This window comes from Lagenorhynchus albirostris, chromosome 9 (genome assembly GCF_949774975.1).
Source record: "Lagenorhynchus albirostris chromosome 9, mLagAlb1.1, whole genome shotgun sequence".
Lineage (NCBI taxonomy): Eukaryota > Metazoa > Chordata > Mammalia > Artiodactyla > Delphinidae > Lagenorhynchus > Lagenorhynchus albirostris.
The window spans coordinates 70,163,472-70,178,072 of NC_083103.1; the positions used below are offsets into that span (position 1 = coordinate 70,163,472).

The 14,601-nt window shown below is 43.4% G+C and overlaps 1 protein-coding gene across 12 annotated transcripts in view; it reads left to right on the forward strand.

Annotated features, from left to right (window-relative positions):
• The window catches only part of AMOTL1 (angiomotin like 1), a 175,471-nt gene that overhangs the window by 97,227 nt on the left and 63,643 nt on the right, over positions 1-14,601 (forward strand). For all 12 annotated transcript variants that reach the window (XM_060160238.1, XM_060160240.1, XM_060160247.1 and 9 more), the window contains 2 exons: positions 3,712-3,858; positions 7,978-8,908. In XM_060160238.1, the coding sequence (XP_060016221.1) occupies positions 3,712-3,858; positions 7,978-8,908 (1,078 nt within the window). The remainder of the gene's footprint in view (positions 1-3,711; positions 3,859-7,977; positions 8,909-14,601) is intronic.

Genomic DNA, 14,601 nt, shown 5'->3' on the forward strand with positions numbered 1-14,601 from the left:
GCTGGCCTGGAGGGCATAAGAGACTGTTCCCTCTGGCGGTTGTGTTTCTCATGGTAAATTAATGAATTGGCAAAATTTGGATTCTGATGACCCAATGAGGGGCCGCCACCCTGTGAAGTCTCTTGGCATGCTTTGTACCATCTATCTTATCTCCACCAACAGTGGAGAATCAGAGGGGAGGGTTCATTGTCCAGAATGCTAGGGAAAGGATATCCAGGATGGAAGAGAAGCTGTCGAGGTAAACTTTGGACAGCTGTGGACAAACCTTCAGGTTTGGGTACAAGAAAGTTTTGATATGGATTAATTCTACACGTGACGAGGAGAAGACCAGGGCAAACTATACAATGATCCATTATAGTCACACGTTAACGGAAAAGGCACTAAGATGTCCTTAGCCGTTAACTCTCTAAATTGTTTTTCCTTGTATTTGTAACTAATCTAATTGATATTCATGTTTAGCTACCATATATATATGTCTATATATATGTGTATATATATATAGTTTTTAATAGAAAAGGCCTTTTATTTTTTTTGAACTTTTGAATTTTGTTTTATTTATTTTTTTATACAGCAGTTTCTTATTACTTATCTATTTTATACACATCAGTGTATACATGTCAATCCCAATCTCCCAATTCATCACACCACCAGCCCCACCTGCTGCTGCTTTCCCCCCTTGGTGTCCATACGTTTGTTCTCTACATCTGTGTCTCTATTTCTGCCCAGCAAACCGGTTCATCTGTACATTTTTCTAGATTCCGCATATATGCATTAGTATACGATATTTGTTTTTCTCTTTCTGACTTACTTCACTCTGTATGACAGTCTCTAGATCCATCCATGTCTCTACAAATGACCCAATTTTGTTCCTTTTTATGGCTGAGTAATATTCCATTGTATATGTGTACCACATCTTCTTTATCCATTCGTCTGTCGATGGGCATTTAGGTTGCTTCCATGACCTGGCTATTGTAAATAGTGCTGCAATGAACACTGGTGTGCATGTGTGGTTTTGAATTATGGTTTTCTCTGGGTATATGCCCAGTAGTGGGATTGCTGGGTCATATGGTAATTCTATTTTTAGTTTTTTAAGGAACCTCCATACTGTTCTCCATAGTGGCTGAATTACATTCCCACCAGCAGTGCAAGAGGGTTCCATTTTCTCCACACCCTCTCCAGCATTTGTTGTTTGTAGATTTTCTGATGATGGCCATTCTGACTGGTGTGAGGTGATACCTCATTGTAGTTTTGATTTGCATTTCTCTAATAAGATGTGCTTCTTAGCCATCTGTATATCTTCTTTGGTGAAATGTCTGATTAAGTCTTCTGCCCATTTTTGGATTGGGTTGTTTGTTTTTTTAATATTGAGCTTCATGAGCTGTTTATATATTTTGCAGATTAATCCTTTGTCGGTTAATTCATTTGCAAATATTTTCTCCAATTCTGAGGGTTGCTTTTTGTCTTGTTTGTAGTTTCCTTTGCTTTGCAAAAGCTTTGAAGTTTCATTAGGTCCCATTTGTTTATTTGTGTTTTTGTTTCCATTACTCTCGGAGGTGGATCAAAAAAGATTTTGCTGTGATTTACGTCAAAGAGTGTTCTTCCTGTGTTTTCCTCTAAGAGGTTTATAGTGTCTGGCCTTACATTTAGGTCTCTAATCCATTTTGAGCTTATTTTTGTGTATGGTGTTAAGGAGTGTTCTACTTTCATTCTTTTACATGTAGCTGTCCAGTTTTCCCAGCACCACTTATTGAAGAGACTGTCTTTTCTCCATTGTATATCCTTGCTTCCTCTGTCATAGATTACTTGACCATAGGTGCATGGGTTTATCTCTGGGCTTTCTATCCTGTACCATTGATCTATATTTCTGTTTTTGTGCCAGTACCATATTGCCTTGATTACTGTAGCTCTGTAGTGTACTCTGAAGTCAGCGAGTCTGATTCCTCCAGCTCCGTTTTCTTCCCTCAAGACTGCTTTAGCTATTCGGGGTCTTTTGTGTCTCCATACAAATTTTAAGATTTTTTGTTCTAGTTATGTAAAAAATGCCACTGGTAATTTGATAGGGATTGCATTGAATCTGTAGATTACTTTGGGTAGTAGAGTCATTTTCACAATATTGATTCTTCCAATCCAAGAACATGGTATACCTCTCCATCTGTTTGTGTCATCTTTGATTTCTTTCATCAGTGTCTTACAGTTTTCTGCATACAGGTCTTTTACTTCCTTAGGTAGGTTTATTCCTAAATATTTTATTTTTTTGTTGCAGTGGTGAATGGGATTGTTTCCTTAATTTCTCTTTCTGATCTTTCATTGTTAGTGTATAGGAATGCCAGAGATTTCTGTGCATTAATTTTGTAACCTGCAACTTGACCAAATTCATTGATTAGCTCTAGTAGTTTTCTGGTGGCATCTTTAGTATTCTGTATATACAGTATCATGTCATCTGCAAACAGTGACAGTTTTCCTTCTTCTTTTCCAATTTGTATTCCTTTCATTTCTTTTTCTTCTCTGATTGCCATGGCTATGACTTCCAAAGCTACGTTGAATAATAGTGGCGAGAGTGGACATCCTTGTCTTATTCCTGATCTTAGAAGAAATGCTTCAGTTTTTCACCATTGAGAGTGATGTTTGCTGTGGGTTTGTCGTATATGACCTTTATTATGTTGAGGTAGGTTCCCTCTATGCCCACTTTCTGTAGTTTTTATCATAAATGGGTGCTTAATTTTGTCAAAAGCTGTTTCTGCATCTATTGAGATGATCAAATGGTTTTTACTCTTCAATTTGTTAATACGGTGTATCACATTGATTGATTTGCGTATATTAAGGAATCCTTGGGGGCAAGGATTTTAATTAAAAAAAAAAAATAGCCTGACTCTTTCCCCAGAGTAAACTAAGTTACTTTTGCCAGAAAGAGCCTTCAACTTGGTGCCCATTGCAAAGAAACGAGTGCAGAGAGGAAAGACAGCCCAGACCCATGCTGCTGAGTATTCCCATGATGTTGTAGATGCCAGATCAGTGTTGCTGTCATGGTATCTCATGTTCAGTGACTGTAGAATTGAACACAGTGTCACGTTTAATTGAAACAGGAAGCACACTCCTCTTTGAGTGTGAAGCAGATACAGAGGAGCTGAAAAAGGTCAGTGCCGGGCAGAGGGCCAGAACCCATGACCCGGGCTCACACCACCACACGAGCCTCCAGAACCCTCAGAGTGGGGCTGAGCGCTCTGTCCTGGGTTGGGACAGGCCCTTGCTAACACGTGGTCTGGCAAAATGACCACCCCTCTCTGCATCTTTCATACATTCCAAGAGACAGCTGCCCTTCCCCTTTTAGTTTTCCTTTTCTGGCCTCCCTGCCTCCCTCCTTTCTGTCCCCCACCTTGACCTTTCCAAACTTGGTGACTTGTCCAGTTCCTCAGGGGACTTGATTTCTGCCAGTGTTTCTGCTGCTGCCCTTGGAAGTAGGTTGTGAGAAAGGGTCCCTGCCTTCACTCAGCGTGTCTTGAAAATTGTTATTGTGACCTCACGGGTCATTTTGGTGGGTGGCTAGACTTGTGATGATTCTGAATAGTAACTTTGGAATTTTATGAATCGAAAAGACAGAGCTGCCACTGCCAGTGGAAATGTGTGTGGGAGAACAGCTAGTGTGACTCGCTCGGCGAAGAGGGAGAGGAGGACTTCATTGGCACTAATATGCACTTTGCTTTCTGCCCCCAGGCCCCCCTCCTGCCTGTTACAGCCCCAGTAGTCCCATCCAGATTCTGGAAGACCCCAACTACTTTTTCCCAGACTTTCAGCTCTATTCTGGGAGGCATGAAGCATCTTTGACGGTGGAGGCAAACAGTAGCATCAGGGAAAAAGTTGGTAAGTTCTTTTATTGGCACTTGTGTTGGAAAAGCAGAACAATCTTATGTTTCTCATTTTTCGCTCTTTTGCATAATTTTTTCTCTATCCTTCTTTTAAATATCAGCATATTGAATTATTGGTTGTCTCTGTATTGGTAGGTGCCTTATTTTTAATGTTTGGTAAACATTAACAAGGTTTTAATAGACTGTTTTACTATAATATGTGACCCTCTCAACAGAGTTCCTGAGTATGTAGGAACTTCAGAATTATACCACTTATGCCTTCATTTTCTTCTAATTCCTAAATATTCTTTTGTATTCTTTCCCAGAATCTTTCATTCCTTTTTTTCTTCTCTGCTTTCATTTTTACCTCTTTTTGCAAATGATTCAGAAATTCAGGGAAATTCAAAACTATAGTCGGGAAGGAACTGCTTCCTTTGTAAAAACTTTCTGCCTATTTTTGAGGGTTTATGAGATTGGTTAAACCATGAAAAGGAATCTTCAAAACCACTTTAAAGAAGATCTCAGGGTTCTTGCCAAATGTGCTTATGAAAAGGAAATTCAGTAGTTTTCATGCTTAATGAGACACCATTCCTTCTATTATTCATCCAAAAAAATCTTTTTCCTTTGGATCTATATTTTTATTTGAATTTTTATTCATTTTATTTTAAAATGTTGATTTTTATTTGAATTTGCTTGTTTCATTAAGCCCTGAAGGTAAGGACTGTCCACTTCACTCTCCTAACCCCAGCACCTATCAGAATGCCTGACTATAACAGGTTGGCAGTTGGTATTTGTAGAGTGAGTGATGGCTCAACTCAACCCACACTGTTAATCGCTCTCCTAGGGTTGTTCATCACTTATTACAGTTATTTGGCAATTCATCTTGTGTGGACTTTCAATGATCTGTTTTTGTTGTTTAAAAATTTTTGTTGTTGAACTTCTGGTTTAAATCTCAGTTACTGTACACCTTCTCTGAAGGTGAGGAATAAGTTTGAATTTACTCCACATGCCGTCCTGTGAGGCAGGTATGAAGCCTGACCATTATACAGAGCAGAAAGGTTCAGAGAAGCCAAGTAATTTGCCTGAGGTCACAGAGGTGTGATTTTGGGGTTGATCAGAGTTGAGCTTCAGGAACCAGTCTGTAAAGTTCTTTACTTGGCAATTATTATTATTTTTTAACCACTTTTTAAAATTGAAGTATGGTTAGTTTACAATGCTATGTTAGTTTCAGGTGTACAGCAAAGTGATTCAGTTTTATGTATATCTATCTATCTGTCTATATATCTATTCTTTTTCAGATTCTTTTTCATAATAGGTTATTACAAGATACTGAATATAGTCCCCTGTGTTATACACTAGGTCCTTGTTGTTTATCGCTTTCATGTATAGTAGTGTGTATATGTTAATCCCAAACTTGTAATTTATCCCTGCCCCCCACAATTCTTTCCTGAATGCCTTCTGTATATTGGGGTAGTATTCTAGGCACTGGGTATACGGCATGTGAACGTAACAGATAAAACTCTGTGTTCTCTGGTGCTTGAATTCTAGTAGACAAATACAGATAAATACAGTGTTGATCAAAAGGAGAAGAGACCAGAGGCAAGAGATATTAGGCTGCTCAGGACATTTAGACAACTGGTTAGGGGACTGGAACCCGGGGAGTAGCGGAGGGCATGGAAGCTGGGGCTGCAGTCTTTGCTGTTACAGAGACACTCAAAATGTCATCTACGGTCGCCTTTTCTCATATTTTAATACTGAAAAGTGTAAGAGGGATGTAATCCTTGACAGAATCCCTTGCCCAAGAAGACAATAAACCCAATGACTTATGTCTAGGTATATACACATGTATATGTGTATTTCTATATCTTGTAAGCATATCACACCACCTTCATTTTTCCTCATTTCACTTATCACACCACCTTCATTTTTCCTCATTTCGCTGTGGACTGAAAAGTGCTTGGCACTTGATTAAATGTAGGGAGCAAAGGAGACAAAAGGATCAAAATTGAATCTGAAATTTCTATCTGGTTGTCTCTGATGAGGATGCCATTCATAGAAAAAAAAAAAGGCAACCTTGGGGAAGAAAGACGGTTTGGGGGAAAATGACGTGTCCTGTGCATATGTAAAAACAAAGAACCGTCACTGCATGGAATTGTAAGAGTGAAGGCTGCTGTCTCTAAGGCTGCTTATCTCTAAGGGGCTAGCTCAGCTCCCTCTATTGACAGGGGAGGATGTTGAGCTCTAAGAGAGCAAGTGATTTGCTCAAAGTCTTGCCAGTGCCATCCATTGTGATGATTGCTCTAAGGGAGGTATAATAATGGAGCCCGGACATTGGAGAAGGAGGGCTCAAGCCTGCTGGGCTACAGCAGGAAGGGTTCTACTTAGAAGGTAGCTTTGGAGCCATCACTCAAAGCATGTCTAGGAATTTCCCAAGAAGGGTGTGGTGAGATGCATCTTTCTAGGCAGGGGGATGGATGGGAGCAAAGTCCTGGAGGCCTGAGAGAGCTAGCATGTCTGGGAACTTCTTAGGGTATTGCTGGAACTTGAACTCCAAGGGGTTGCCGGTGAGGAGGCCAGTGATGGCATGAAATGTTGCAGGATGGACAAAGCAATGCCTGCTACACCCTGTGATGGACTGTCAGTTTCATCCTATAATTAATTGGCGAGGAATTTTGTGCAGAGGAGTGATATGATTAAGTTTTCCGGTTTGAACAATCTTAGGGCAGTGGGGAAGATAAGTTGGAGTCTGAGGGGGTGGGTTTGGAAGTGGAAAAGAGCCTAGTGTCAGAGAAATAGATGAGGGGGCTCTTGGAATGGTTTGGGTGTGAGGCTCCACGGGCTTGTCCTGCGGAATGAACACAGATTTCGTCGTGGAATGAGTCGGATCCTGGATCTGTCTCTTCCTACCTCTGTGACCTTGGTGATTTACCTCCTCTAAACCTCTCTCCTTATCTGTAAGATGGGGGAATTAATACCTGCCTCATGCGATTCTATGTGGACTAAACTAAATAAAGGAGGGAATTTAGTACAATACCTGGCACATCATATGCTCCTTAAGAATGTTTTTTGTGGTTGTACTGTGGTTATTGATAATGAACTTGGAGACTGGCAGGGGAATAAAGGGGAGAGTTGGGAGAGATGTTTCATTTCGGAGGCAGAATTGACAGGCAGGCGCTGACCAGATGTTGGGGGTAAGGGAGAGAAAGGAATTTTGGAAAACTCTCAGGTTTCTGGCTTGGCAAAGAGTAGACGAGGCAGGGATCCAGGGGTTGTTTGGATGGGCTGAGGAAGACACGTCGAGTTTGGAGGACCTGTGGGCCATCGGCTGGTGGTTGTAAATGGGTGGGCCGTGGGTCAGTAGGTTCAGACGAGCGGTGGATGAGATGAGAATCTGTCAAAGTGAGGGTGGGTGAGTGCTCAGGGCAGAGCTGTGGGAAAGAATTTAAGGGGCAGGTGGAGAAAAGGGAGCCGGAGATGGAGTGTACGGAGAAACAGCAGGATCCCGAACCATGAGAGGGGGCGGCCTGGATGCTGAGTGAGGAGAGCATTTCAAGAAGTGGATGATCAACATGCTAAATGCTTCAGAAAGGTTAGGCTGGAAAGTTCTCCTGGGAATGATTACTAATCAGAGCGGTAGGGAGGGCAGTGGACAGCACGTTCGGAAAGTGGAGATGGCAAGTATCGATTGCTTTCTGAGGACGATTAGAAGGGGAGGAGAGCTGCAGGGTGGCACTTAGAGGTTTATGTAGAGCCGTGAAAAGATGGTTTCTTTTTGTTTGGTTCTGAGTTTTGCTTGTTTTTTTTTTCTTTTTCTTTTTTTTTTTTTAAGTTGGGAAAGACTTGACCTGTTTATATGATGAAGAGAAGGAGTCGGTGGAGAGCTTAAAGGAAAGGGAGGGGCTTGAAGGCCCGAGCAAGGTCTAGGAGAAAACGGTAGGCAAGGGAAGGGAGAGTAGTAGAGACACTTTGATTTGGAGAGATGCTTCCATGAGAAACTGTAGGGTAAATGGGAGTGACGGTGTATTGGAAATCTTTAAATGCCTCTGTCGTTAGAAAGCTCGTTATTCACCATGTACGTCCAGACCTATATCTGCGTGGAACAGCCTGACATCTTTTTCCCGTGTTTACCTTCTAGTTGAGGATCCTCTTTGTAACTTACACCCGCCGAACTTCCTGAGGATCTCAGAGGTGGAAATGAGAGGTTCCGAGGATGCGGCAGCTGGAACAGTGTTACAGCGGCTGATCCAGGAGCAACTGCGCTATGGTACCCCGACTGAGAACATGAACTTGCTGGCCATTCAGCACCAGGCCACAGGGAGTGCAGGACCAGCCCACCCCACAAACAACTTTTCTTCCACGGAAAACCTCACTCAAGAAGACCCACAAATGGTCTACCAGTCGGCACGCCAGGAACCGCAGGGTCAGGAACACCAGGTGGACAACACGGTGATGGAGAAACAGGTGCGGTCCACGCAGCCTCAGCAGAACAACGAGGAACTGCCCACGTATGAGGAGGCCAAAGCGCAGTCCCAGTTCTTCCGGGGGCAGCAGCCGCCGCCGCCGCCGCAGCAGCAGCAGGGGGCCGTGGGTCACGGCTACTACATGGCCGGGGGCGCCAGTCAGAAGGCGCGGACTGAGGGCAGGCCCACGGTGAACCGCGCCAACAGCGGACAGGCGCACAAGGACGAGGCGCTGAAGGAGCTCAAGCAGGGCCACGTCCGCTCTCTCAGTGAGAGGATCATGCAGCTGTCGTTGGAGAGGAACGGTGCAAAGCAACACCTCCCTGGCCCAGGGACCGGAAAGGGGTTCAAGGCGGGCGGGGGGCCCTCCCCAGCCCAGCCTGCAGCTAAAGTGCTGGACCCCCGAGGTCCTCCACCCGAGTACCCCTTCAAGACCAAGCAAATGATGTCCCCGGTGGGCAAGACCCAGGAGCATGGACTTTTCTACAGTGACCAGCACCCGGGAATGCTCCACGAGATGGTCAAGCCTTACCCTGCTCCCCAGCCTGCGAGGACAGAAGTGGCCGTCCTGAGGTACCAGCCACCCCCAGAGTATGGGGTAACGAGGTGATTATCGAGCCTAGAAGTTTTTTTTTTTAATTAAAAAGAATTCTTTTTTATTGAAGTATAGTTGATGTATATTATATGTTATAGGTGTACAGTATAGTGATTCACAGGTTTTAAAGGTTATACTTCATTTATAGTTATTATAAAATATTGGCTGTATTCCCCATGTTGTACAATATATCCTTGAAGCTTATTTTATACCTAATAGTGTGTACCTCTTAATCCCCTGCCCCTACATTGTCCCTCCCCCCTTCCCTCTCCTCACTGGTAACCACTAGTTTGTTCTTTATACCTGTGAGTCTGCTTCCTTTTTGTTGTATTCACCAGTTTGTTGTATTTTTTAGATTCCACATGTAAGTGATAACAGACAGTATTTGTCTTTCTCTGTCTGACTTCACTTATTATGATAATCTCTAGGTCCATCCGTGTTGCTGCAAATGGCATTATTTCATTCTTTTTTTTAAAAAATAAATTTATTTATTTATTTACTTATATTTATTTTTGACTGTATTGGGTCTTCGTTGCTGCACGTGGGCTTTCTCTAGTTGCGGCAAGCGGGGGCTACTCTTTGTTGTGGTGCACGGGCTTCTCATTGCGGTGGCTTCTCTCTTGTTGTGGAGCACGGGCTCTAGGTGGGTGGGCTTCAGTAGTTGTGGCATGAGGGCTCAGTAGTTGTGGCTCACAGGCTCTAGAGCACAGGCTCAGTAGTTGTGGCATACGGGCTTAGTTGCTCCGTGGCATGTGGGATCTTCCCGGACCAGGGCTCGAACCCGTGTCCCCTTCAGTGTCAGGTGGATTCCCAACCACTGTGCCACCAGGGCAGCGCCTATTTTATTCTTCTTTTATGGCTGAGTAATATTCCATTGTATATATATGCCACATCTTTATCCATTGATCAGCTGATGGATACTTGTGTTGCTTCCATATCTTGGCAATTGTAAATAATGCTGCTGTGAACATTGGGGTGTGTGTATCTTTTCAAATTAGTGTTTTTGTTTTTTTCGGATATATACCCAGGAGTGGAATTGCTGGTTCATATGGTAGTTCTATTTTTAGTTTTCTGAGAAACCTCCATACTGTTTTCCATAGTAAGCCTAGTGGTTTAATTCATGTTTTTAGCACTCATTATTTTCAAGGCGTGTTAGCTTTTTGTCGTTGTTTGTTTTCTTGTGCATAATATTTAATAAGCAGCATTTTGCCCAAAATATGCAGAGTGAAACAAAAAAGAGGGCAATTGGGTATTTTCTCCAAATGTGACGGAAGGCAGCGGGGGATTTATGAGTTTAGGGGAGGAGCCTCCATTGCTGGCCATCCTTGGGAGCTCAGCCCAGTGGCCTGGCAGAGCAGCAATTTTCCTGGCTGGCTTTGTGGAGTGTGTCCAAACTCCTGGAACATATTATTACCATGGGGTTTTATAGAGTCTTTCTTCATTGTAGATTTTAAAGGAAAATGTAGTCTGAATTCTAGAACAGAGGAGTTAAAGGGACCATAGAAATCATATAGCCCCACCCCCGTATTCAACAGATGAGAAACTAAATTCCCACAGTACTCGACTCTGAGGCAGCTGGAGCAAGGCTCAAGTATCCTGACTGTCAAAATCTTATTCCTCCATTGCCTTAATTCCTCCTCCATCTGTTGATGGATTCAACAACACTTACCGAGTGGGTATTCTGTGCAACCCTGTACCTGGTCCAGAGATAAAGATATGGTTCCTACCGTCAAGGTCCTTCCAGCATCGTCTTGGGGGAAACCAGCATCTTAACAGATCCTCGTGGTGCAGTGGGCTGTTTTAGGATAGAAATATGCAGAGAGCATTAGGGCACCAGAGAGGGTAGTGTGACTCACAGCTGTAGGGCTTAGGGAGAGCTTCACAGAGGAGGTGACATTTGAGTTGGGTCTTGAAGAATAAATAAGAGCTGTGGGGTAGAGGTGAAGTAGCGGTAGGTACTATGCAGGCGAGATGCCGTTTCTTCAGACAAAAAGCTTTGGAGGTTTTGCCGGGCGTGAGCTGCAATAATGCAGAGCACTGGTGGGGTAAGAAGTAGCAGAAGGTGTGTTTGGACAGGGAAGTTGAGACCGGTTGGTGAAGGTCTTTGACTGTCATACTAAAGAGTTCAGAATTTATCCGTAAACAATTAGGAGAACCAGTGTTTTTCAGTAGATACTGTGTTGATGTTTACTAGGCTGACTTCAATGGCAGCGAGGGATGAATTAGAGGAAGGCGATACTGGAGGCCAGGAGGGCCTCAGGGACTGGGTCCATTGTCCAGATAAGACTTGGTGAGGGTGACCTCGGTTTCAGGACATAGGTATAGGGGAGCCTTATATGCTAAGAGAAATAGAATTGATATCATTTAATGATTGATTAGCTGTGGACGTTGAGGAATAATAGGGCAGCTGGAAATAAGGCAATTGGAAAACAAGCTCTCAGGAGAGAAACTGGGTCGTGAGATACACATTTGGGAATCGCCAGCATTTAGATGTTTCTGAGCTTGCGCTGCTCAGGGAGAGCATGGAGCATGGGAAGAGAAGACAAGTGGCCACTGCCTATCATGGATATGTCTTCATTCTCACCAAAGGCTTTATTCATCTGTTTCTAAATCAAATGAGCTGAGATTTCCCCGTGCCACCCCCATGGCAGTGTGCAGGGCATACTTTGGCCGTACATCTTGCAAAAAGGGAGTGACTGGGCCTTGGCAGAGAGAGAGAGCTGGCTGATGGGCCTGCCACTTACTTCCCAGCTGCTGACACATTTCCCTGCCTTCGGTGGGGGATGGCAGCTGGGAAGCACTATACCAACCTTTAGGCCCCCGACAGGCAGCAGAACTCAGTGGGCACAGTCTGACCCCACTGGGGAATCAAGATGGGGCCCGGGAGGGCTCTTATTCTTACCCTTTTATGGTTCCTTAAGCCAGGGAGAAATTTAAACTTAAAAACTATCAGGTTTGAAGAAGAAAAATAAATCTTCAGATCTCTGGTTTTTAGAACATTGATTTGTCAGAGCTAAATAATCCATGATGTTTATCCCAGAATCATATCAGAGTCCGGTTTGTGATAGTTCGCATTTGTTTAAGTCAGCCTCTAGAGCCTGATAGAAAGTGAAAATATCCCCAGACCCAGTCTCCTTCCTTCTGCCCGGCTTTATTCTTTGTTAAATGGCAACGCATAAAGTGGGTCATTTTGCTTTTTGTCATTTGGCAGTAGATGTGCTGTGAGTGGGAGACACAGTAAGGGGAGGAGGGAAGCCCTTCCTGGAGGGCTAGCCGGTTATTGGTGGGCGGTGTCATTTGTCTCAAAGTTATGACATCAAAAAGAAGAAGAAATGTATGAAGGATTTGACCTGATTGCCAGGCTTGACAGCTGGGTCCACATGACACATCAAAATGTCCCAGAAGACGTAACAGACAGGCCATGGAGGCTGGGCCGCAGAGCTACAAGGCTCCTTTGTGAGCCTGGCCATGCCTAGCCAGCATGACTCCAGCAGTGCAACCTTTGGCCGACAGGGTAAACAAAGTTGCGTCCACACCAGCCCTGCTTCAGACACCTTCAGTGTGGCCTGAGCTCCAAGGGTTGGATCTGAAGTTCAGCAGTGTGTGATGTTCAAGTTACCTTTGACCCACGAGAAGAGCAGGGCTCCTTTTAATTTCACTGACACATTCCCTTATGCTTAACGGGTTATCAGTTTGTCATTAATAGTGATGGTTTGGGAAGCTGCAGGCTGTTGGGTCAATACATCACAGACTCTTCTGAGTCAGAGAGACTCAGTAATCTCAGACTCTTCTGAGTCTGACTGAGATTACTGGGTCCACGTCCAGGCCGCGTGCTGCAAAAACGGCCTCAGTATGTTGTGAATGTTCGGTGTTCTGATCCAACCCATCAGCCTGCCGAGACTTCAGTTCGTTTTGCCTAGAGGTGGAAAGGTCCAAAGAGCATAGAGCTTAAGATAAGATGAGGAAGAACTTGGAGTTCTTTTGCCTTCATTACTGAGTCACCATAGCTTACAAATTCTCTCACCTGCTCTGATCTGTGAATGATGGGAGATGTGGTGGCTTATGGACTCCTTTTGTGGGAAACCCCATGGAGAGACCACCAGTCAAGGTGTACTTGACTTGCACACCTTGGCCTTTTTCATGAGCGTGCTAGTGAGGCTGGGGAGATGGAGGGACTAGGGCGACCTGGCCCCACTGAGGTGGCTGGTGGGGCCCTCCAGGGACCATGAGTGGCCATGGATAGAGACTCTGGTTTTGTTTCTGCCCTTTCTTCCGTTTCCTTCAGCCTGAAAGTGGAAATGGATATAAATAAGGGCAAGGTGAGAATTGGGCAGGTTGTTCTCTGGAGAATTAGGCTTTAAAAAAAATAAAGAAAAGGAAGAATTTTGATATTAACTCTGACACATTTTGTGGAACCAGAGCACTTCTAAGAGTTGTGACTTGGCTTTCGCAGTCTGTACCGTTAATGGAAGTGAATGCACGAATGAATACCAGTGGATGATCTGACTTTCATCAAAGCAGTTTGGAGCACAGTTGTCAAATGTATGTTTGTTTTCCAAAGAAATCTGTCCATATTTCCGAAAGTGGAAACTAAAGATGCTAAAAGATTATTTAAAGTATCCTACTTTCTTAATACAACCACTGTTAACATTTTTCCTGTACAAATTAATTTTTTCACATGTTGTAGTCATAGATTATATTCCGTTTAGTATCTTAGCTCTTTTTAGATAGTATTGTATTACAAGTTTTTTTCTACAATGTTTGTTTTCATAACCATCCTTTCTGTTGCTGCATAATATTTCATAAATTATATCATTTACATCTTTTTCTCTATAAATAGTATAGAGACCATCATCATGCACATCGAATTTTCCATATTTTGGTTTACTTCTTTAGGCATCATTATTTAGAAATGAAATTATTGGGTAAATTTTAGTTAAATATTTAATGACTTCTGATACCAGATAACTTTATGAAAATATTATAGTGCCTGTTTCACTGCCCTATGACCAACATTAGTCATTATAATTACAAAACCTTTGCTAATGTAATAGGCAAATTGTGTTAATTTTTAATTTTCATTTGCAATTATTAGCTTGGTTAATTTGGCGGGGGCCGTGTATTTGACTAGTTAGATTGATTTGATTTTGAAAATTGGCCCTTGGTATTTTTGTGTTCATATGATCTGTATATTTTCATGGCTTCAGAATAAACTAAAACCTGTTTTCTCTAATACTTGCTCTGCTTTTCCAGTTTCTGGAACTCCATCTCCACCCTTCTCAGGTAACAATGGAACAGAGGCAGTGGTAGCATAGGCCTCAGGCGCGGTGTGGGTCCTCCACCTACATCTTCAAAACAGTTCTCGGGGATGGATACCCTGAATATCCCCATTTTATGATATGGGGATTTATGATATGATAAAAACTTAGGCTGAGAGAGGTTAAAGTAACTTGGTCACGGGCACCAGATTGGAAGTGCGGGAGCCGGGGTGCAGCCCTGGACCTCTCTGCCACACGGTGCCTCTCCCATGAGTGTAAACACTCGACCACGGCCAAGGATTTCCGGTTTTATTTGGTGTCACTTAGCCGGTGAATTTCTAATCAGATTTATATGTCACACCTGATGTCCAGCCTGTGTTCCGCCCCCCTGGGACCAGGATCCCCTTTCTCCCCAGATACCTCGGAAGACTTAGGAGCACACTGAA